This window comes from Octodon degus, unplaced genomic scaffold (genome assembly GCF_000260255.1).
Source record: "Octodon degus isolate 3935 unplaced genomic scaffold, OctDeg1.0 scaffold00112, whole genome shotgun sequence".
Taxonomy (NCBI): Eukaryota; Metazoa; Chordata; class Mammalia; order Rodentia; family Octodontidae; genus Octodon; species Octodon degus.
In genome coordinates, this window is record NW_004524688.1 from 5,638,184 (window position 1) to 5,660,811 (window position 22,628).

Consider the following 22,628-nt stretch of genomic DNA (forward strand, 5'->3'; position numbering starts at 1 on the left):
CAAATTAGAAAAACAGGGCCTGGGGAGATGGCTCAGTAGAATAAGCACTTGCCTGGCAAACACAAGGGCCTGAGTTCAATCCCCAGTTCCACAGGAAAAAAAAAAAAAAAAAGAAAAGAAAAGAAAAACATTTCAGTAAGCAACACCTTGAGGCTAAAGAAGTAAAACAGTCAACTTTTTTACATGATCCTCCACTCCTGGGCCCTCAGCACAAATTCTCTGCAAAGGGGCAGACAGAGGGAAGGATGAATATACTGTAAAGAAAACACACGTCCCAGATACTTGCGAGGCCTGGACACCTTACACATACGTATGAAGGGAGACAATGGGTTCACCTAGTGATAAGTTGCAGGACAGAAACACCATCCTTCAAAACAAGCTAAATTTATATCAAACTTGAATGTCAACTTGTAAGAGATGTGCAGAGGATCTCGTAATTCTTCTAAGTATTACCTGAGGCCACAACTGCAAAGTGACCCGGAAGATGCAGTGAGGAGAGTCAAGGGGACGCTGTGGTCCTGTCCTTGGGGATGCAAGGAACCCTGTGGTTCAGTCCTTGAGGGGCAAGTGAAATCTGTGGTCTTGTCCTTGGGGGTAGACAAGTATCATGTGGTCCTGTCTTCAGGGTGCAGAAGAGCCCTGTGGTCCCGTCCCTTGTGGAGCCCCAAGACTATCCTTGGGTCCTGTAGGCCAGGGTCCTTCCTCGCACTGACAGCCATGGTCATACGCCTCTGTAAGGGCTGGGTCCCTGATCTGCATGACAGCTCCCTAGCTCCCCAGGTGCTGGCATCCTGAATGACAACAAAGGGGACCAAGGCAGCTGTCGGCCTCCTGACCTTGGGCCAGCATGAACCTCTGACGACCTGGAGGTACTCTGTCCTGCACCTTAGCATGTCATCACCATGTGACCTGCCCAGGAAGGCCACCCTCAGGGCAGCTTCCCAAAGGCTCTGCAGGAACAGACCATCACCACCAAACAAGCTTCCATTTACCTTTAAAACAAAGCAGATTCCTAGAGCCTTATAGCATGAAAATAGCCTACTGCTTTCTTCCTTATGCTGTCTGTCTGCATCCACTTGTGGCCTGGCTCCAGAACTAAGTTTCTAACTTTTACATACAAAAAGTGATGAGCTTTCAAAAAGTCACACAAACCACCCCAAGACCCAGCAATCCTACTGCAGTGTGTCACCCAGGGGCCTGACAGTCTCACGAGCATATGCACCTCCACAACCTCTGCAGCAGATCCTGGCGGCAGAGGGGGCAACTTGAGCGCCTGCCAAGAGCAGAGTGAGGAGATTCTCTGGCTGGCTGTCCTCACACAGCAAGGACACTGCTCTTCACACTACAGCACAGAGGAACCTTGAAATCACACTTGTGAAACAAACCAGTCATACAAGGCCCAGCGCCATACAAACTCGGTGCTCACATGAGGTTCCTAGAAGACAGAAATGCAGAGGCAGCAGGTGGACTGGGACAGCCAGGACTCTGTCTGTTTGGGGTCATGACAGCTCCCAAACCACACAGAAGTGACGGCTGTACAACAGTGAACATAATGCCATACAACAATGTACATTAAAATGCCAAATTTTTAAATGTTATATATTCTTACTATAATTTTTTTAAATAAAGCAATATATCAAAAGCCACTCTAATTCTTTTTTTTTTTTTTTTTTTTAATCTCAAACTTTAAATGAGGAATTGTTTGGTATATAAATTATATTATAGGTAGGCTGGAAAAAAACTATTTCTTAATTCACATTTTTAAAATGCAATTAATACCTACTCTGCTCTCTGCACAGCCCTGAGAAGTCCTGCTGCAATCTGTTCCCCATGCTTACCCAAGAGGTATATAGAGCCACCAGGCTCCAGTCAAGACAAAGACTCGAGGTAATGGGCTCCACTTTCTTACATACTGGGGAGTGAACAGCTTAAAACCCCACAGCAGCTAAAAACCAACCCCAGATACAAGGACTGTCCAGGTCCCTCCAGGCCCACCCACTTACTTGGAAACTGAGGTGCCAGGCCTGTAGTAGAGAGATAGAATGCAGGGGCTGGGGGGAGGGGGGGTGCTGCAGTGGAGACAGCCCCAGGAGACCCAGTGCATAGACCAGACTCAAAACCAAGTCCTGGCACACAAGGGCATGTGGCCATCACATTAGTGTAGCATCTCCTAGAAGACACGGACTCCTCTGCAGCAAACACTGGCATGGGAATATGCCCCAAAGCCTTTTCCCAGACACAGAGCTTCCAGACAGCCTCCAGCCCCCCACCCACAACACACCTTTGAGACCAGATAGGGCCCTCTAGCCTTCAGCTTCTTGCGCCCCTCTGCAGGCATTTCCCTGAGGAAATTCTCCCAGGTACAATCCTATCAAAAGACTAGAAGGCCACTAGAGCCCCATTCACATGTTCCTTACTCAATGAAGTCATGGACATGGCAGAGGGGCTCCATAACCTGAACCTCCACCGAGACAGCACAAAGTTGGTCTCGGCTCCCAGGACCAACTGTTGCCAAGGCCCACATTCTAACCCAAACCTCAGAGCAACTGAGAGAATGCTCTCTGTGAGGAAGAAAGAGGCTGGTGCATCTCAGCCCTAGGGACATCTCTGTCAGGTGCTGAGACTCAGAGCTGACTTCTGAGACAAAACACAAGATGCTCAGGTTCTACAGAGGCACCTTCAAAGATACAGATGGCCACACCCTCAACATAACACAAAACCAATCCCTGTGGACATCTAAGAGTTACCACATCATATTCAAAATGTTGTTTTCATTAAAAAACAAACAAAGGCATCCAAAGAAACAAGGAAGTGCACTCATTCTCAGGAAAACAAGAGCCAACAAAGAACATCCCAAAGAAAGGCCAGACAGTAGACTTCCCAGCTAAAACTTCAAATCAATTGCCTTAAAACATGAAAAACTACAGAATATCAATAAAGGGACAGAAGTGATGACAAAGAGGCCAAATGGACCCTATGGAGTTGAAAAGCCTACAGCTGAGGTGAAAAGCTTGCCTACAGGGTCTGACAGCCAGATCTGTCCAGGCAAAAGAAATAATCAGTGAACTGAAGGATAGGACAACTAAAATTAGCCAAATGAAGAGCCAAAAAGGAAAGGCTGCCAGGGAACTAACTCAGCGGCCTAAGTGCTTGACTGGCAAGCACAAGGTCCCGAGTTCGATCCCCCATACTGCAAAAAAAAAAAAAAAAGGAAAGGCTAAAGAAAATTCACAAAACTTAACAGACACCAACAAACATATAACAGGATCTCAGGAGAGACAAAGGAGAACCAGAGTCAGGAAGAACATCTGATGAAGTAACCCTGAAGTCACCTCAGGTTGATGAAAGACAGGTAGACAGAAATATACCCAGGAGACTTGAAGCAGTATCAAATGCTAGTTAATCTTCAAACAATATGCAATCAATAGGCACAAGGTATAGCACATAGGCAATGTGGTAAGGGGTCTGTGGGCATGGACAACACAAGCAAAGCTCCCTAAGAAGCCATCCAAAAAAAAGATAACACTCCTTTCCTAACCATCCTCCACTGGGCAGGGCTGTTTTCTCAGAAGCAAGAGAAAAAACCCAACTGTCTTCCAGATGGATGTCCACAGAGAACTTCTGAGGACACTTCTTCCCTCTTCCACTGGCTGTGTCCTGTACACAGGATACAAGCACATGGGCGAATCGCCACAAGCACTGACACCCATCCACCTGAACCACATACTCTAGGACACAAACTCCTAAGCTAGTGGCCTCACATCGTCAACATACAGGTTGTAGGCCACATCCTGTAGGGTACAAACCTGCATGCTGGTGACCATCGTGCCGTCAACACCTGTCCGCCCTAACCAGAACTTCTGAGATAGAAACCTATATAAGATACAAACTGTCAGGGTGGCAACAGTTGTCCTCCCAGATCACATCGTCTAGGATAACACCCCACATCCTGGTGGCCATCATGCCACTGAAACCTATTCCCCCAGGCCACATCTTGCCAGCGCCCTCCACACTGACAAAGCTGTCCACAGCCTCTCAGTCAAGGGAGCACAAAAACTGTGCAGCAGCACAACCGCCCTCAAGGGAACAAAAGCATAAGGTCTAAAACAGAAACACAGAAAGTACTACGTGGAGTGCAGAGGCACATGAGTGTCAGCACCACTCCAACCACAGTCACCCGAGACAGAGTTCCCTCCTGACCCAACACTCTCCTGTCATGTTTGTCCAGGCTCTGGTAGGCACTGGGTGAGGGCAACACGGGGCTCTACTAACAGGGAGGGCAGCCGCCCAGGGGAAGGTCAGGGGCTGGTTTATTCTACGGCAGGTTTCACAGCTCAAACAGCAGGACTATGCTGGACAGCTATGATAGCAGCACTCACAGCCTTTCACTCCACCTGCTTGGGATCACTGATGCCAGCCAACATCTCGAGACCAAACGTGGTGCAGCCACGCAACAGACCACCACTCGGCAATAAAATGGAGAGAGGCGCTGGTGTGCTACAATGACAGTGAACACCAGAAACATTATACTAAGTGAAAGAACTCAGATGCATCTGTGCATACTGCTAAGTCACTTATATGAAATGTGTAGACACAGCAAAATATCATACAGTGTCAGAAAATGCACCAGTGGCTGCCTGGGACGGGCTGCTCCTGAGAAGAGTTTCTACTTGCAACAGTGAAGATGCTACCCAATCATAAGCCAGTGGTACTGCAGAGTTCTGAGCATATTAAAGACCATGTAACTGCACTCTTCGGGGCTAGGGAGACAGCTCAGTGGAACAAGCGCTTCCCTGGCAAATGCAAGGGCCTGAGTTCAATCCCTGATTCTACAAAAAAAAAAAAAAAAAAAAAAAAAAAACAAACAAAGTAACTGCACACTTCATTGGGTAAACTTACGGTACCTAAGTTCTCCCAATAAAGAAGATTCTTCAAAAGCAGTAATATTAAACACAACTTTTTAATGCAAGCCCTACAAGATCTGCCATGCCTCTCCAGACCTGGTGAAGACTCTCAGCCCAGTCTGCTGAGATGCTGGCCACACCGCTATGCGTCTGTGCTCCGGACAGAAGCCACCTCTTTGTGCACAGCATCTACAGGGCCCACTCAGGCAGTGTCCTCACTATCCCTGCAAACTTCCATCCCTTCCAGTCACACCAAGGCCCATCCCTACCACCACGGGCTGGCCACAGCCACAGCCCAACAGCTGGCCTGGGTGTCACAAGCCCTCAGTATGGCCACAAGCCCTGTCCTTGCCCCCAAGCTCAGCACCACAGCATCCCTGCAGTTTTCCCAGCCCTTCACCCAATGCCCTGCGCTCTACACTGACTTGAGCCTCACTAAGTCACTGCAGGCCCCAGTCACTGCAGGTGACATAAGACAGATGTGGATACAGGACACTGTGGAGACACCAGGTGCAGAGATTGCAGGAGTCCTCAGCAGCAGATCCCTAGGGCTGAAAGTCAGTTCTCAGGGCAAGAAAATCAGAGGTCAGCAGAGTCTGTGCCCTCCACCTGCAGCACATGGAGTCTATGGCCTATGCATCCCACCAAGGCCAGCAGCAGGGAGCACACAGGCCATGTGCAGCATACCCTTCCAAGCAACCTGCCACACCAGGGAGGCCAGAAGACACAGGTCATGCACTTTGTTACTTACCCTCTGAGAGTCGTGATGGAAGCAACAGGCCTCGCCTGCCCAGTTCCGCCAGTGCCAGACATCCACCGTGCCACGCCTTGTCCGTCTCCTGAAAACTGAGACCAGAGTTCTAATGTCAGCTCTTGATCCAAAATCCAGACAGGCAAGGAACACAAGCTGTGCTCTGAGCCCCAAGGAGACCCTCACTTCTTGCCTGAAGAAATAAAACACTCTAGGGGCTGGTAAGATGGCTCAGTGGTCTAAAGCACCCACTTAGAACAAGCTAGCAAAAGCACAGGGACCACGGTTCAAACCCCCAGCGCCACATGCCAGCCAGTCCCGCCCCCTGGTGGGCTGAGCTGGCCACACACACACACACACACACACACACACAAATAAATAAATAAATAAATAAATTTTTTAAAAAGCAAAGAAAGGAATAAAACACCCTAATTCAACACCAAGACAGTCACCATCGTGTCATGAAACTACCATGTCACGACGACAGCTATCTCTTCAAATCTCCCTCTGGTGCAAAGCTCTGACAGTCAAGCCCAGAGAGTCTTCTACCTGTGTTACCTGGACAGAGACCCTACTGTGTCACCTGGATGGCTCCATCATGAGGGATGACACCTCAAATCCAGGGCTTCATAGGGATCCCATCCAAGTCATATGATGGCAACAAATGGGGAGCAAGAAGTCTCCTTTATTTATTTATGTATGTATTTATGTATTTGGTACAGGGTCTCACTATGCAGCTTGCGCTAGGAGGGATCCTCCTGTTTTCAGACTCTCCAGCACTGAGATTACACATGTGCACCACCATGCCTGGTCTTGGTGGCCAGTTCAGTGTGCCCGGGGCAGGCCCGGCACAGCATGTGGTGCTGAGGATGGAACCCCAGTCCCTGCACTTGCCTAAGCAGGTGCTTAGTCTGCTGAGTTATCTCGCTGGCCCAGGAAGTCTCCTCTAAATGCTACCCCACCATTTACCTGAGTCATCAAATTCAAGCTTAAAAAACATCAGAATGAAATAGCGCTTGTACTTTTCTTTTAACTATTTGAAATATAATTTTTTCCCCCTTATAAGAGATAAGGCCTTGCTATCCTGGCATACTGCTCCTGAACACCTGTGCTCAAGCAATCCTCCTGCCTCAGCCTTCCAGAATGCTCAAATTACAGGCACGGGCCAGCAGACTTTTAATTAATGCTTATAATGTGAATTAATCACATCAAAGTAAAGTTTAATAAAAGTAGCTCTGAAGTGGCTCAGAAGCTCTCTCTAGTTGCGGCCTGTCATCATCATTAATGTGAATAACTGCTTCTCAGGGTTGTTCCACACTTTTCTGCCAATACAAATATAAAAGTATACATCACAAAAAAAAAAAAAAATTACAAGACTTTCACCAATGCTGACCAAACTAATTTGGCAGTAGAGGCATGCAGGAAACCAGCAGGCTGCACCACCAGCAGCAGCAAGCACAAGGCTGCTGGGATGGGAGAGTGCACAGCAGACACCAAGCTGAGGCCTCCCTGTGCTGCAGGAACCTCCAGCGGGGTCCCTCCAACACACCTCTCTTGGAGTTACTGCAGTATGGTGCCAGGGACTGAGCCCAGGGCCTTGAATCTCCAGGCCCAGGTCCCTTTTTATTTTTTGAGACAGGTGGGCAGCACCATGCCTAGCTCAAGTACAACTTTATTAATTTCTATGTATTCTACTAAAAACCTGCCCAAAGGCAACATAACAATTTCCAAAATTAATATCTGCACATTATGTCCCTTTAGATCTTAACTATACTTAAAAGCGCTTCACACTTCTCATACAGATTAATAACAGAATGAACTGAGTACTAATGCTATGATGACTCAAACATACAACAGCCAAGGTATGTCGTGCCCATGTCCACTTCTAAACTAAACATGTGTGCGCCATGGTTCCCCTTCCAGCTGGCCTAAGAGGTGAGCCAGTCTTTAGACACCAGGGACCGGCAGATATCAGCCAAGTGCTGAATGAGGACGGCTACCTCAGACCCAAGCTCAGGACAAGGCAGAAACACTCAGGGGCAGGGATGAGGGCACGGCTGTGGAGGGGCCGCGAGGAGACTGGAGGGCGTGGGAGGCAGAGGGCCCTGCTCAGACCTGGTGAGGGCCCTGCCTGCGCTACGCCCTGCGTGCTGCTCTGAGCTGAGGGAGGAGGGATCAAGGGCAAGATGCCTACTCCAACCCTGAAAACGAAGGCACAAAAATGTGACTCACAAACCAAAATAACAAAAAAGGCAAGAAGCACTGGACAATCAAGGTAGCCAGGGCACTCTACAAGCCTGCAAGCCAGTGGAAGAAACACGGGGGGGAAGCAGCACACCCCAGCTTGCTGAGAGGCCCAGCAGAGAGCAGCTCCAGAAAAGGCGAGGGAAGACAACAATTCTAAAAGCAGAAGGAAGCTGGGCATGGCGGTGCATGTCTAGGAGGCAGCGGCAGGAAGATCACTGTGTGACTATATGGTGAGTTCAAGTACTGGCTAAACTGCACAGTGAGACCCTATCTCAAAAATAAATAAATAAATAAACAAACAAACAACAAGAAAAACCCCAGAGGGAACATGCAGAACACCACAGGGAAGGAAAGAGCAACAAAAGCAGCTAAGACAAATGGCCACTCCAACTGGGCAGTGAAGGGCAGCTGGAAGGTGAAGGACCCACCCTGTTCATGGCCCCACTTCCATAGCTCTGTTCTCTTGGAGAACAGGAAGCCCAGGCTGCCCATTAGCCAGCACCCAAAGAGCACAGTGTACTGGAGGGAACTCCAGGATGAGCGTGAAACAAGCCCATAGATCTCAAGAAGACTAATTCCACTCTCTCCAGCCCACGCACTCCATAAGGCAACCCCAGCAAGCAGCATGTGCTTTTACTCTATGCAGCATTATTCCGAAGATGACCAGTGTGTGACAGATCATTCCCTGTAGTCCAAGACTGTCACTGAGCTGCCCGAGGCTAAGTGGAGGAGAGACTGCTCCAGCAGGAGATGGCAGGGCTGCTAGCAGAGCGCCTCTGGTCACTGACATCACACTGAGCAACCAAAATGCTGACAGCACACTTTTGAGATGTAGAGTCCCAGCTACACAGTGACAGGCCCAGACACAGTGCCAGCTATGGAGGGCCGGCAAAAAGCAGGGCTCTGAACAATGGCGTGGCCCTTCTCAACCCCTACCTCTGACACCAAGACCCACACCAATGCCACAGGTGATAGCCCTAGGGGAGGTATCAGAACCAGCACCCCCCAGATACGTGATTCAGATCTGCGGCCCAGGCTCCCACCTACCCACATCACCATCCCTACCATCCAAAGAACTACTGAATGGCCAAATTTATACTTATGCAATATTATTCACTCCAACTTCTCAGTTAGGCCTCAGTCTCCTCAGTCACTTGGAGCAGGTCCACATGGTGCCCCACCCCCAGAAGCTCCATGGGACAGTGCAGGCAGCCACCACGACCAGAAGGGAGATCTCAGAGCAGACTCGCAGCTTCCCTGACCTGCAGTGCCATGGTCTTAACCACAGCACACACCAGTCAACTCGCATCATTGTACTAACGTTCAAGACAAATGGAAGGCCCAGAGTCCCACTGACAACACACTAAAAAGAAACGTAACCAGAACAGAGACAGTAGCCTCTGCCATGTGCCAAGAGGGAAGATCCATGTAACAAGATCTATGGAACAGGGAGAGGTCCCTTTGCCATGGCCCAGAACAAGCACCCACCTGAGGCAGTCCAGTACAGATCCAACCACATCATCGGCCAGCTCTCGGGGAAGCCGCCCTGCCATCCTGCCGATTCTGGGGAGAAAAGTGACAGCTGTCAGGCCAGCAGCATGGTATAGGACACATCCTATAATGGCCGAGACCAGAGGAAAGCCCCGCACACTATGGTCTGCCACCATCACTCACCATGACAGAGACAGGCATGACACATGGGCACATGAATGCTGCAGGCCATCACCAACGGCCAACAGCAGCGGGCACATGCTAAGCGCTTCCACCCAGCCCCTCCCCAGGTAGGCTTCCCACTCCCACAAGACGCTGGCCTGGCAGGGAGGCCAAGTTTGGGGACCTGCAGAAGGGTCCTCTCAGTACTCCAGGGTGGAGGCCCACACTCAACTGCCAACACTGAGTACAGATGCAGAAGGAGCCCCTAACCGTGGGCCAGCATCCAAATCAAAGAGCCTAGGGAACCCACAGACCACCTGTCAGCCCCTCATTTTCTCCAAAAGACACCTACTCCACATGGACCCTGTCTCTCCACAGCCCAACACTGCCAGGGAGTCAAAACTTCATTCTCATTAATCATCTTAAAAGTTTAAAACCTTGCTAAGATATCTGTTGCTATCAACCCTGTATAAAGCTTTCCATGGCTGAAGAGCTCACCCTGGCCCCACCAGCTGCTGCCCAGTACCTACCCTTTGGCTGCAGACCAGCGCACCACCGTGTCTCTGTCCTTCAGGCCACCCAGAAGCTGCTCTGCAAGAGGGAGACACAGCCATCAGTCAGGCAAGTCCTGACACTCTGAAAATGCCCCTACCCCACACCGTGTTCCAACCAATGTCCTGGAGCAAGCTGTACTGAAAATCTTCATCTTAAGAAAATAAGAAAAGAACAGCACTGTCGGGGCTGGAGAGATGGCTCAGTGGTCTAAAGCACCTACTTGAAACAAGCTTGGCAAAGCACAGGGACCATGGTTCGATCCCCAGCACCACATGCCAGCCAGCCCCGCCCCCTGGTGGGCTGAGCTGGCCACACACACACAATAAATAAATGTAATAAATAAAAAAAATAAATAAATAAATAAATAAAAAAAAGAACAGCACTGTCCTTGTGTTTTTTTAACAACCCAGAAAGCCCATCTTCTCCACTACTCCTAACACATCGATCAGCCCAGCAGAGAGCCACCAAAGTGGCCTCCACAGGGGAAGGTCAAGGGCCAGAGCCTCCTAAGCCAAAAAAAAGGTGGCCATGGGTGACGGGCTGGCTGGGTAGGCTGCCTGAGGAAACCATATGCCAGGCTCCATGAAGGGCAGCCCCTCACCCAAAGGCTGCTGGGAGGCAGTCTGACATCAATAGGGCCTAAACCTTGGCCAGAGGACCATGGGCAGTCCCAGGCCAACCTGACCTCGAGAAACAGGGGCACAAGGAACTCTGCAGAAGAGTGGCTGGGCAATCAGAGAGAACTCGACTGCAACAGTGGAGTGCCAGGTGGCTTTGAGAGGTCCAAGGCATGCACTAGGAGCCACACCAGAGCATCTAGGAAAGGGAGGTGTAAGGCCTCAGGGTGAAGAGAAGGATAAGGCAAGAAGAGATGCAGCAGTATACAGAGCTGCCATGATGGCCAAGGTGGACCGCATACTGCAGGTGTAGACAACACTGGGGAGAACTCACCCCAAAGGAGGCCAAGTGGATATAAGCAGAGGGGACATAGCAAGAGTGAACCTGGCCCTGCAGGACAGGGGTCCCCATAAGGAAGGAGAGAAAGGGCGACAGGAGGGACAGTGGCAAGAGACACCAAGGTCAGCCTTAGAGAGGGGTATACGGCCTCCATGGTGATGACAGGCAGTGGGTCAAGACCTCTACAAAGATGAGGTGGAAGGCTTGAGATGCCCCCAGGAAACTGTGGGTAACAGGCTGGGTAAGGACCAGGCATCTGAACCTGAGTGCTATGCCTCAGTGGGGTTCTGCTTCCCCAGATACCCAGGGTGAGGGGGCTCCAGGAAGGGAGAGAGCAGCGGCTCTGCACTCACAGCAGGCTCAGCGTGAGATGAGGCAGGCACCAGGAAGGAAAGGGAGGGCATCAAAAGGGAGGCCCAGGGAGAGGTGAAGGTACAGCATGTGCACGAGGCCTGGCGCTGCCCACGTACCTATGACACTCTCTACCCCTTCTGGGACATCATAGTCCTCGTCTCCATCACACGTCGCAGCAGGTAGCTTCAGCTCATTTGGAGCCAGGGGGCAGAGCTGCAGGTTAGCAGCCAAGGATCGGGAACCACGCTGGTACCTGTAGAGATCACAACACACTCAGATCAGCAGCACAGCTAGAACCCGTGAGCCACCAGCCTGGAGATGAAGCCAGCATCACTCTGTACCGCAAAGCGGCCTGTGACGACTCCACGTGCTTCCCAAGACAGGAGGAGACTGACGCACCATCATCAGCACCAGTGCAGAAAGCCACGGACACAGACACTGTCTGAGTGCAGCCAGCCTTGTCACTGCCAAGCCACATTGTGGAGGGTGAGGACGGGGCCCTGCCCAAGTGCGCAAGGCGGAAGTGCAGCCTCGTCCCACTCACATCCCGTAGGTTCACCCTCCTAGTCACGTGGCCCCTTCTCACCTGCGGCCATGGCTCATCTGTGGCCAGGTCCCATGGACTCTGCCTCTGCACACACACATGGAAAGCCTGAATACACAGCTGCCCAGTTTTCACCCAGTGGGCTGGCATTCCCTCCCGGATGTACATGTAGGGCCCTACTGCACACCCACACGGCCATACAATTCCACACAGCCTCTATAAGATGGGAGAGCCACTGAGAATACATGGACCACAGGCACGACTGGGCCAGCAATGCCACTGCCCCCTTGAGGAGAGCAGCTGCCCGCAGCACTCGTGACACTACTTTGGTGTATCCGGGTGGAGTGAACAGCGCAGCTGTCCCATCAGCAGACCCATCAACAGGACTTGTCCAATCAGCTGGGGACTTGAGTAAAACAGAAGACTGACTCTCTGGACAGGAAGAGGGAGTCCTCCCACCTGCTGGGCCTAAGATGGGCATCCCCAGCCTGCCACACCATTGCAGACCTCAAGGCTTGCCCACCTCCGCGGCCACACAAGCTCTTCATGAAGCATGTGTGCGTGCCTGCGTGTACACCCGCACAGCACGCTCGCCTGCTTTTCTGGAGCACCCTCTCTAGCACTGAGCCAGTCTCCATGGCAGTCTAGAAGCCAGGCCTTAACAGTCTATCTAATAAGCCATTCCTTACAGAGGGGCGACATACTCAATACCCCAAAGGTGTTTCAGTAACGTGTCACTAAACTACAACACACTTCTCCAGAATTTGTCATTACTTGAAACAAAGGGTAGATGAACTTAGTCCAATCCTTCCACACATCACTACTTGAAATAAAACAGAAGGCTACAAAGAGCATAGCACCCCGTGCACATGAGAGAAGTGTGTGTCAACAGCAGCCACTCAATACCAATCTGCTGATGAATGCAAGCACCTACAGCATGAGAGTCTTCAATGAGCAAACGTGTTTCCTTTCTCGAATAAACCTGAAAAGTGAACTTGGTTTTCTCAAGAGCGCACTGAGGGGAAAGAACCACCCCGGACTGCAGCCCTAACCAGTAACACTGGGCTGCATCAGTGCTGCACATCCATTAAAGGCGAGACCAGGTTCCTTCCCCAGGTTCCTCCCTCGCCCTCAGCCTCAAGAGGCACAGCAAGAAAGTCCCTAAAGGAAAATATTCCTTGTAAAACTAGGCACACTTAAAAAACACTTAAAAAGATTATAGAAGTAAATGGAGAAGACACCATCACACATCAGCCCGAGCACCGTGAGCACCCAAGACCAATGCCACCAGCACCTACCCACCTCCAGGCAGCTACCTTTGGCTTCAGGAAGGTCAGCCCCAGCCGCTGCACCAGCTTCACAGCCAGCTTTCGCAGTAGGGTCTGGTTGCTCTCAGGGAGCCTGCAGTTGTCCAGGCACTGCAGCACAACAGCAGCTGTGGAGAGAGCACATGGCTCAGCATGATGGCAAGACCGCCCACTCACATCTGCAGCTGATGCCTGCCACCCTGAGATCCCACAGGCCCAGGGCAGGTGACAACCACCCTAAGGCCTGACCTCAAAACCCCTCTCCTCAGGTCATCAGCCAAGAAGGAGCGGCTAGAGTGCAGTCGGCCAACGTCCTCAGCAGGCAGCAACCACTGGAGAGGCCCAGAGCACTGGAGCCATTGTACAGCAGCTGTTATAGTTTGTGGGTAGATGGTACCTCCAAGCTGGCTGGATCTAGACTGTGTGACACTGGAATTGATTTGTGGTGCAATGCTAGAATCAACGGCACTAGGATTAAGGGTATGAGCACTACCCCTCCTGAGTAGCTTGGATAAGACATAAGGCACAGAAAGAGCTGGGGCTGTCCTTTGCTTGCTTTGCTACCTTAGCCCACCATGGACTGCTTCTCCTCTGTGATGCCTGTCTGCCATGCGCCACCCTACCTCAGAGTCAGCCATGGACTGAAGCCTCTACAAACTGCAAGCCAAATAAATCTCTGCTCCCTTAATCTGTCGCTGCTGGGTATTTTGTCTCACCCATGAGAACAGTTAGATGGTGGCAGTCGTGAAGGCCTGAGGGACAGGGACAGTCCTGCAGTAGGCTAGAACTTCTGAGCACATTCTGTCAAGGCACTCAGCAGCATGTAGGGATGGCAACCGGGAGGATCCAGATACTGGATCATGGCAGGGGTCTCACACAGGCAATGGGCCAGGACCCAGGTTGCACAGGTGGCTGGAAGCAAGTAGAGGGAAGACGGCCAGGGCAGCATCCCATGAAGAGAAGAGAACCTGGGACGGGAACGAGGACTCAGCTTTAGATATGGGCTTAAGGGAAATGCACGGGACTAACCAACTGCATGAGGAAGCAGAGGCCAGAAGAGCTACGACAGAGCCAAGTACCTGGATGAGGTGAGAAGGCGATCGGGTGACAGGAGTGGGGAAAGGTACAGGTGAGGGACTGATGACAAAGGAACAGAAAAGGGGACTGGGAGTGTGATGGGGGATAAAGATTCCCAGGAAGTCAAAGGCAACTTTAGGGCCACACCTGCCAAGACCAGGTCCCACCAAGGTGGAGGCAGATGGGGCAGTCAGGACCCAGCTACAGGACAAGACCCCCAGCAAGCCCTGCCTTTCAAATGACTGGGAGAGTTCACCAAATATCCCATAATTAAACACAAAACCAACAGCCATTGCTATGGTAGTGCCCCTACACACCACGTAAGATTCTCACACCACAGACAAAAGGTCAAGGAGCCATTCTTGTCACACACAAACATGTCTCAAAAGTAAGCCTTACCATAGGGGAGACAGTCTTCACGTTTCCCATGTTTAAATATTTGTGCCTGAGAAAAAAGTATTTTGAAATGTTGTAAGTACATCTAAAAATATACGATACAAATATAAGTTATCAGAACACTTCAATGCATCTTTCAGAATCTTTACTTAGAACAATCAGGAGGCAAGCCGCTGTAGATAACAAAGAAGAGTTAAAGAGATAGGAACAAAGTCTCCTGACAACTAGGTACACAGAGTCCAGCGCCCTCGGGGGCTTGGCTCCAACCTGCAGTGTGCGCAGAGTGAAGGAGCCCGCAGGGAGAGACAGAAGACTCAGTGGGTTCAGATTATCAGCGCAGGAGCAAAGGTATCAAAGGAGCCAGCACAGTGGCACACACAGGAGACTGAGGCACGGTCTTGTGTGTTCAGCAAAACAAAAGGAGCTGGGGATGTAGCTCAGTGGGAGAGCACTTGCCTACCATGCACAAGGCCCTGGGTTCAATGGTCAGCACCAAAAGAAAAAGATCAATGGATAAGAGGTATAATGGCCATACTTAGCCACCAAAAGCAGTCAGGAGCCTAAACATTCCTCCTTTGAGTTTCACAGTTGAAGTACTGCCTCCCCCACCTGCTCCTAGTACTTCCAGCCTGTATCCCATGATTCTGCCGCCCCCACACATGCAGCGCTATGGGTGAATCCAGAGTCCATCAACCAAGGAGGAGTATTCACTGAAACTGGTCTCAGCCAGAACCCTTAACTCTTGAAATCTTAACCCACTTTCGAGGTCAAGATAACAAATGTAGTAAGAACTAAGAACATCCACAAAAGGACGAGCAAAATTTCTTTCCTTCAGATAATAGTTTTTAGATGGCAAAGTGGTTAACTGCTTGGATGTTAGGTCTTCTGGCCCTGCACACAATCTCTCACATACACACATACACAAGCCCAAATGCAAACACCGGTCATGAGGGTCCAGACTGGATAGTCCCACTGAGAAGCTAGCTAGGCACCCAGCAGCCCACAGCCACACAGCCCCAGAAGAGGTCCTCAGAACAGGCAACCCAGTGAGCACAGCCTGGCCCAAAGGCTGGGGCACATCATGCCACACAAATGCCCTGGAATAGCTCACAAGGAGTCCTGTGGAAAGCACTGTGCCACAGCCCTGAAGCAGGGGGCATGCTGTCCTCCACTCGTGGGGAAGTACCCGGCTGTGTCAGCATCCCCTGACCTGGAATCACTCAGTGAAAATGTCTGTCCCTGCTGACACCGAGCCCCCCACCCTCACCCCACCCCAGCAGAGGTGCAGCGATCCCTCGCTCCCTCCATCTCCTCCTCCCCACCAGCCCTGACCTGCCCATTCCAGCTGATGCTCAATCAGTGCATTTCAACCTAACACCTGTAGCAGCCCAATGTCACAAATACAGAAGGGGCAGCAATGTGCTCAGTGCCAATAAGCAGCATGGTAAGTGTCACCTTTGAATACTGTGTCATGACAACCACTACAAAGCACTCAGATCTATTACATGTGGGGCTTGGGCCTACAAGGGTCACCGGAAGTTGCTCAGTTCTTTCTAATGAATGTGCAAGTTGTCTTATCAAGGGACCTCAGGGGAAAGGATAGGTCAGCAAAGAGCCTGAAGCGCCCACAGAGAGCCCCAGAGCTCTGCATCTTCTCACCCGCCCCCCCAGCCCATGTAGCCAGTGGAAGGAAAGGTAGCACCTGATCCCCACCCATTTCCCCTGCCTTGACCTCTGAGCTGGTCAGAGGCCAGGACAGGGACAGAGTGGACAGCCTGGCACCACCCAGCCAATCTACCACCATTCAAGACAGGCCATCCACACACCACCCAAACCCACCCGGCAGAATATGCCAACCTGGCTGGGTTTGCCAGTATAATCTCAGTTCAAATCTAGATATGGAGTTCACAGACATGAGCACAGAGACCAGATGCTTCCCACTTTAAAACTAAAAGTCAGGCCTCTCTGGAATAATTGACTTCTGGCTACAAACTGTTCCACATCAACCACATGTCAAAGAACCTCTCCTGCTGCAGCCTCCAGCTGGTAGAGTACAAGGATACAGTGTCACACTGATAGGAAGCCAAGACCCCAACAAAAATCCATATATCAATCCCCCCTCAAAAATGTACACATCGGCTGTTGTGGCTTCCCTTAGGATAGCTGCCCTGTATCTTCCTGGCTGTACTTTTACTTTGCAAAAACTTATTTTACTTGGTACAAGCGCACTTTGCAATGCCACTTTCACTATTTCACCTTTTTTTTTTTTTTTTTTTTTTTGGTGGAACCAGGCATTGAACTCAGGCCCTTGTACTTGCCAGGGAAGTGCTTATTCCACTGAGCCATCTGCCTGGCCCCAAAGAATTGTAGATAGATTTTTACTTTTTTCTTTTTGGTGGAACCGGAGCTTGAACTCAGGCCCTTGAGCTTGCCAGGGAAGCGCTTATTCTACTGAGCCATCTCCCTGGCCCCTACTTTCACTATTTCAAATAAACTTTTTTTTTAAAAAAAAAAACTTTTTTGAGACAGGGTAAAACTACGTAGTTGGCTGGCCTTGATCTCACTTTGCAGCCCAGGCTGGCTTTGAACTTGAAGAAATCCTCCTGCCTCAGCCTCCCAAGGGCTGGGATCACAGCATGCATCACCAAATCCAGCTTCAAATAAATGCTGCCACTGCATTTTGCTCATTTCATTCAATTTTTTGCTCAAGACAAGAAGAACTTGGAATCCCACTCCAGAGGGAGAGGCAAGCAACCCAAAACCTGGTAACATTTAACTACCAAGCCACTTTCAGAAGTCCTGTATGTGTCCTTCTTGTGGGAAATGCAGCAGGTTTTCAACAGGATGGCCTAGACCTGACATCGGCCTGAGGCTCGGGGGCCCAGCACCGCTTCTCTGGACCTATATGTAGAAATTCTTTCAGGTTCCCTCAAGATTTGGACAGTGTACACAGGTCTGTCCTGTTACAATTCTGTATATGGTTAGATTTCTAAATTTCTTTGTAAAAGTATGCAAATGCTTATTTCTAGCTTTTTAAAATTATTTTTCCTTCATATTCTGTAAGGACTTAAAGTTCAACATATCAATATTTGATGGAAAATACCTGTTCCATGATATGCCAAAGATGTCTGATATTTAGGCAGATAGGGTAAACTGAATTGCATATATTGCAGGTTAATAATACGCTTCTCTTCTGGAGAGTTAACAACCTAAGTTAGCAGTTCAAAATGGGAGAAAAGGAAGGGCTGCAAGGTCAGCCAACATTTTGACCCTAGTCTTTCAAGGTCAGTGAAGACTCAGGACATAGGAGAACCTGTACTGTAACATCATGTAACTCAGTTGTGCTCCAAATTTTCTGATCAAGAAGATTATGGAGCCACAGAGGAATGCGATCGATGATGTACAGTGTGCCTGGGGAGAGTCACATGGAGAGAAAAACATTCTCTCAGGCTTTCACAGAGAGCAAATTGGTCAATCAATGGCCGTGACTCATCCTCATGGCTGACACTGACAAAGGATCTACAAAGTGTGGTACAGGGCTACAGGATAAATCCTGAGGATACTTGGCTGACCTTATCAGATACAAGAGTTACATTTCTTGTTATATAGGTCGTGCTTTATCTTGGTCTTAACCATTCAGCAGAAAAGTATAAAAACAAGGTATATAAAGTAAAAGCAGAAAAACAAGGTATATAAAATAAAGTCATATTAATACGATGAACTGTAAAAGGCTCAAGTCAATAACTTCTGAGGATAACCCACTAATATTATAGACTGCTAGATGGTGTTGGATTGTTTTGCTGAATTCAAACACCTTAGTATTTAGATGCCAATAGAATATACACCTCTGACAGGACTAAACAAAAAAAAGGGGATACGAAGGAAAGATCATTTTGTATTTATATATACAAAATAGGATAGATATACAGCTACTTTCACTTAATTCAATGAGAAGAAAGGTGTACTAATAGTGTTTGGACAGGATATCTGTCTGCTTCTTGTATTATGGATAACCACTAAGAAGATAACAATGTACAATGTATTGATTATAGAAACTGTCCTATTAATCAGCTTTGAAAATGTCTCATTCATATTCCTCAATAAAATTAGAATAAAAAAATAAATAAAAAATAAAAAGATTTGGACAGTATAAGAGAAAACAGACATCCAGATGAGCCTGCTCTCCTGGCTTCTCTCATGATAGCCCCCCATGCACCCCAGAATGTACTTACGTACTTCTATCTTGCTTTTCTCCTTTTTACACAGCCCAAGCTTGCTCTGTAGAGCCAGTTTGTCTCCCACTCTTTTTTTTTTTTTTTTTTTTTTATTTATGAGAGAGAGAGAGAGAGAGAGAGAGAGAGTGTGGTGTGTGTGTGGCCAGCTCAGCCCACCAGGGGGCGAGGCTGGCTGGCATGTGGTGCTGGGGGATTGAACCGCGGTCCCTGATGCGTTGCTAAGCTTGTTCTAAGTAGGTGCTTTAGACCACTGTGTCTCCCACTCTTAACCTTTACTTTTTTGAACACATTTTGCCACTACTAAAGAAAAAATGAGGGCCAGCCAAATAGCTCAGCAGATTAAAGCGCCTGCAAGCAGGCACAGGGGCCAGGGGTTCGATCCCCAGGGCCTGCAGTGCTGGTGCTGGCCCCGCCCCCCATGCACGCTGAGACAGCAATTGACACTGGGTGTGGTGACACGTGTCTGTAAATCCTAGCTCTTGGGAGACTGTAAACAGGTGGATCACTATGAGTCTGATCTAATAGTAAAACCCTGAACACCCTGTAGACCCTTCCCTAAAATACAAAAAAAAAAAAGAAAGAAAGTAGACATAGTATTGGATACACCTATGACTTCAGCACTGAGAAGGCTGAGGCAAAAGGATTGCAAATTCAGGGCCATCTCAGACTCCACAGCACAATCCTGTCTCCAAAAAAAAAAAAAAAAAAAAAGACAGCTGTCAAAAGCCTTAACAAACACAGTGGCGCACACCTGCAACCCCACCTGTGTGATAGCCTGAGGCAGGAAGATTGCAAGTTTGGTCCACTCAGCAAGATTCTGTTTCAGAAAAGATTTTTTTAAAAAAAGATGGGCTGGAGAGATAGCTCAGCAGCATAAGCACCTGCCTGGCAAGCACAAGGTCCTGAGTTCAATTCCTGGTAGATAAAGTAATAAATAATAAAAATAAAATAAAAAGAGGTAGGGATATAGCTGCATGTGAAGGCCCTAGATTCAATCCCTAGTACCATGAGGAGAGCAGAGTTAACAAGCATTAGCAACATGAAGTCAACAACACATTAAAAAGATTTTAAACCAAGATCAAATGGGGCCAGGCATGCTGTCACATGTGTGTAATTCAAGTACTTGGAAGGCAGAGACAGAAAGATCACTGTGAGTTCAAGACCAGCCTGGGCTATATATAGTGAACCAGAGGCTAGCCTAAACTGCCCGCATAGCAAGACACTGTGTGTGTGTGAGAGTGTGTGTGTGTGTGTGTGTGTGTGTGAGAGAGAGAGAGAGAGACAGACAGACAGACAGACAGACACAGACAGACAGACAGACAGACAGACACAAAGACACAAGACAAGACAACCAAATGGGGTTTGCCCCCCTTCTTCAAGGAATGCAAGGATAGTTTAAGTCCAAGAATAATGAGACATATCCAGTAGAGAGAATAAAGAACAAAACACAGTCAGCTCACTAAAAGCAGAACTAGCACTAGATGAAATCCAACCCTTCATGATAAAGGTCCCCAAGAAACTACAAAGGAAAGGAAACTCCTGGACAAGCCCATAGGTACCACGACAACCACATATGCATCAGCTCACTCACAGGACACTGCTTCCCTGAGTCCAGAGCAAGAAGTCAGACAGTTTGGGGAGATGTCCAGCAGAAACTAGGGCAAAAGGAGCTCATGTCAAGGAACAGAAGCTTTTGGAAGCCAGCTACAGTCCCAGCTGGGTTCTACCCCCTACCCTTGAGGACCCACAGGGTCCTCACAGACAGCACAGCAGTCATCACTTAGGTCATGAGCTTTGTGCTGACTAACCCACAACCAGAAGCCATGCCCTCCTCAGGATGCAGCAAGGGGCTGGAATCCCACTGTGGACAAGAGAGCCAGATGTCACCTAGGTACCAGCAGGGCCGGGGCCCAGATCTGCAGATGCCCCTGCAATAGGGTGAGGCCCCAGGGCATGGAGGAGCAACAACTAAAACTGTGGCGCGTTACTGCAGATATCCACGTAGCCATAAAGAGGCCTAGGACCAGGAGCAGAGGCCTCCAGGGGAGGCGGTCATGGGCACTAGGAAGGATGATGGCTGCACTCTGGTCTCATTTGCTGGCTGAATAAACAAATTGAAAACACCAAAAATGCACATGAATATTTTTCCAACGCTCAAGTCAAACAGCATAACCCAAGCAGAAGCAAGTTCTCAGAAAAGCAAGGCCTTTTCTGGAAGCGGCACCCACCAGACATGCGGGGATGACACCACGAACCACCCTAGATCGTGTGTGACAAGCCTCCACACCAGGAAACGCACAGTCCCTGTCCCCCTCTCCCCTGCTACACAGCAGGCCAGCTGCAAGAGGGCGTGCTAAGACCCACACTCTCACAGAAAGACGCCGATTCTTCCCCTCCCGATGCCCTCCTTGCCCTAGACAGAAAACTTTCCTGGAGCTTCCAGCTGGCTCCATGGTGACACAGGGGTCAAAGAAGCAATGTCGCTGAAGGACTCAGACAGGGAGAGGAGAAAAAAGGAACAGAAGTCAATGAGGATAGGACACCACATGTTCCGTGTTTTTTCACATAATCAGGATACTTCGCATCGCTTCACCTCTGACAAAGCTGCAGCAGGAGGGCAGACAGGCAAAACACCCATCTATGGAGTCCAGTGTGCCTACATCAAGCCACCTGCTAAAACACAGGAAGCAAAGCAATTATACCTGACAGTTTAGAGAGAAACTGAGCCACCACCACTCAGCAGAGGAGTGGCCCCAGGTCTATTGTTGTTGGTCTGGAGACCAGCACAGCACTAGGTGCAAACAAAACAAGTTTCTCAGTAATCATCCTAAAATACCACACCTTTTGATTGCTACCCACCCAAGCTGGCTTTTCGGCAGTGTGCAAACCAGCTTCCCCTCCCCGGGGCATGTTCTCCAAGCCTTGTAAATCATAGACTGTCAGCTAAGCGGGAGCAGGTTCACCCACTGCCAAGCAGGAGGTGCTAGTTTGAGACTCCCTGAAGGCACCACTGAGTCAAGGCCAAAGAAAGCTGCCCCACCCCAAGCCCTGGGACAAAGGTCCCGTACCCAGCCCAGGGTGGCTCAATGATGGCGCAAGGCTTCAGAAAGGCCTATCTGGCCTCCCAAGAGCTTATGAGCTCTGGCCTTACCAGGGAAGCCTGCCAGGAGCACACTCACCACAATAGTGGGTCATCCGTGAGCACCTCACTACAGGAAGACACAGAATGATCCTACGGGGACCTGCAAACAGGACAATGGAGCTGCAAAGGCCACCCCTGGCCCCCAGCACTGGCCCAACACTAAGCAACAGCTCCACTGTGACAGGCTCAGTGCTCCTGGATGCATGGGGCTAAGCACAGTCAGAGCACTCTCCAGTACCCAGATGCCAGTACCCAGCCCCAGCACACAGCTCCAGAACAGGGCCAGCCTTAGCGCAGGCAAACCTGACCAGCTCCTTCACACAGCAGAGACCATGAGGAGGAACCTTCCACTGCAACAGAGAGCCCAGAATACTACAATGTCAGGCCCATCTGCTGGCCTGCAAGAGAGAGAGAGAGAGAGAGAGAGAGAGAGAGAGAGAGAGAGAGAGAGAGAGAGAGAGAGAGAATGAAGGCCCAGTACCGCGCAAACAGCAGCTGGGCAGAAG

At 49.6% G+C, this 22,628-nt stretch overlaps 1 protein-coding gene across 2 annotated transcripts in view; it reads right to left on the bottom strand.

Annotated features, from left to right (window-relative positions):
* The window catches only part of Tbcd (tubulin folding cofactor D), a 163,195-nt gene that overhangs the window by 84,259 nt on the left and 56,308 nt on the right, over positions 1 to 22,628 (bottom strand). For both annotated transcript variants that reach the window (XR_002817683.1, XM_023699333.1), the window contains exons 8-13: positions 14,749 to 14,794; positions 13,268 to 13,400; positions 11,538 to 11,674; positions 10,086 to 10,146; positions 9,391 to 9,465; positions 5,656 to 5,750 (exon numbers count right to left, since the gene is read on the bottom strand). Coding sequence is in view for 1 of the 2 variants with exons in the window: in XM_023699333.1 (XP_023555101.1) it covers positions 5,656 to 5,750; positions 9,391 to 9,465; positions 10,086 to 10,146; positions 11,538 to 11,674; positions 13,268 to 13,400; positions 14,749 to 14,794 (547 nt within the window). In the remaining variant the exon portion in view is untranslated. The remainder of the gene's footprint in view (positions 1 to 5,655; positions 5,751 to 9,390; positions 9,466 to 10,085; positions 10,147 to 11,537; positions 11,675 to 13,267; positions 13,401 to 14,748; positions 14,795 to 22,628) is intronic.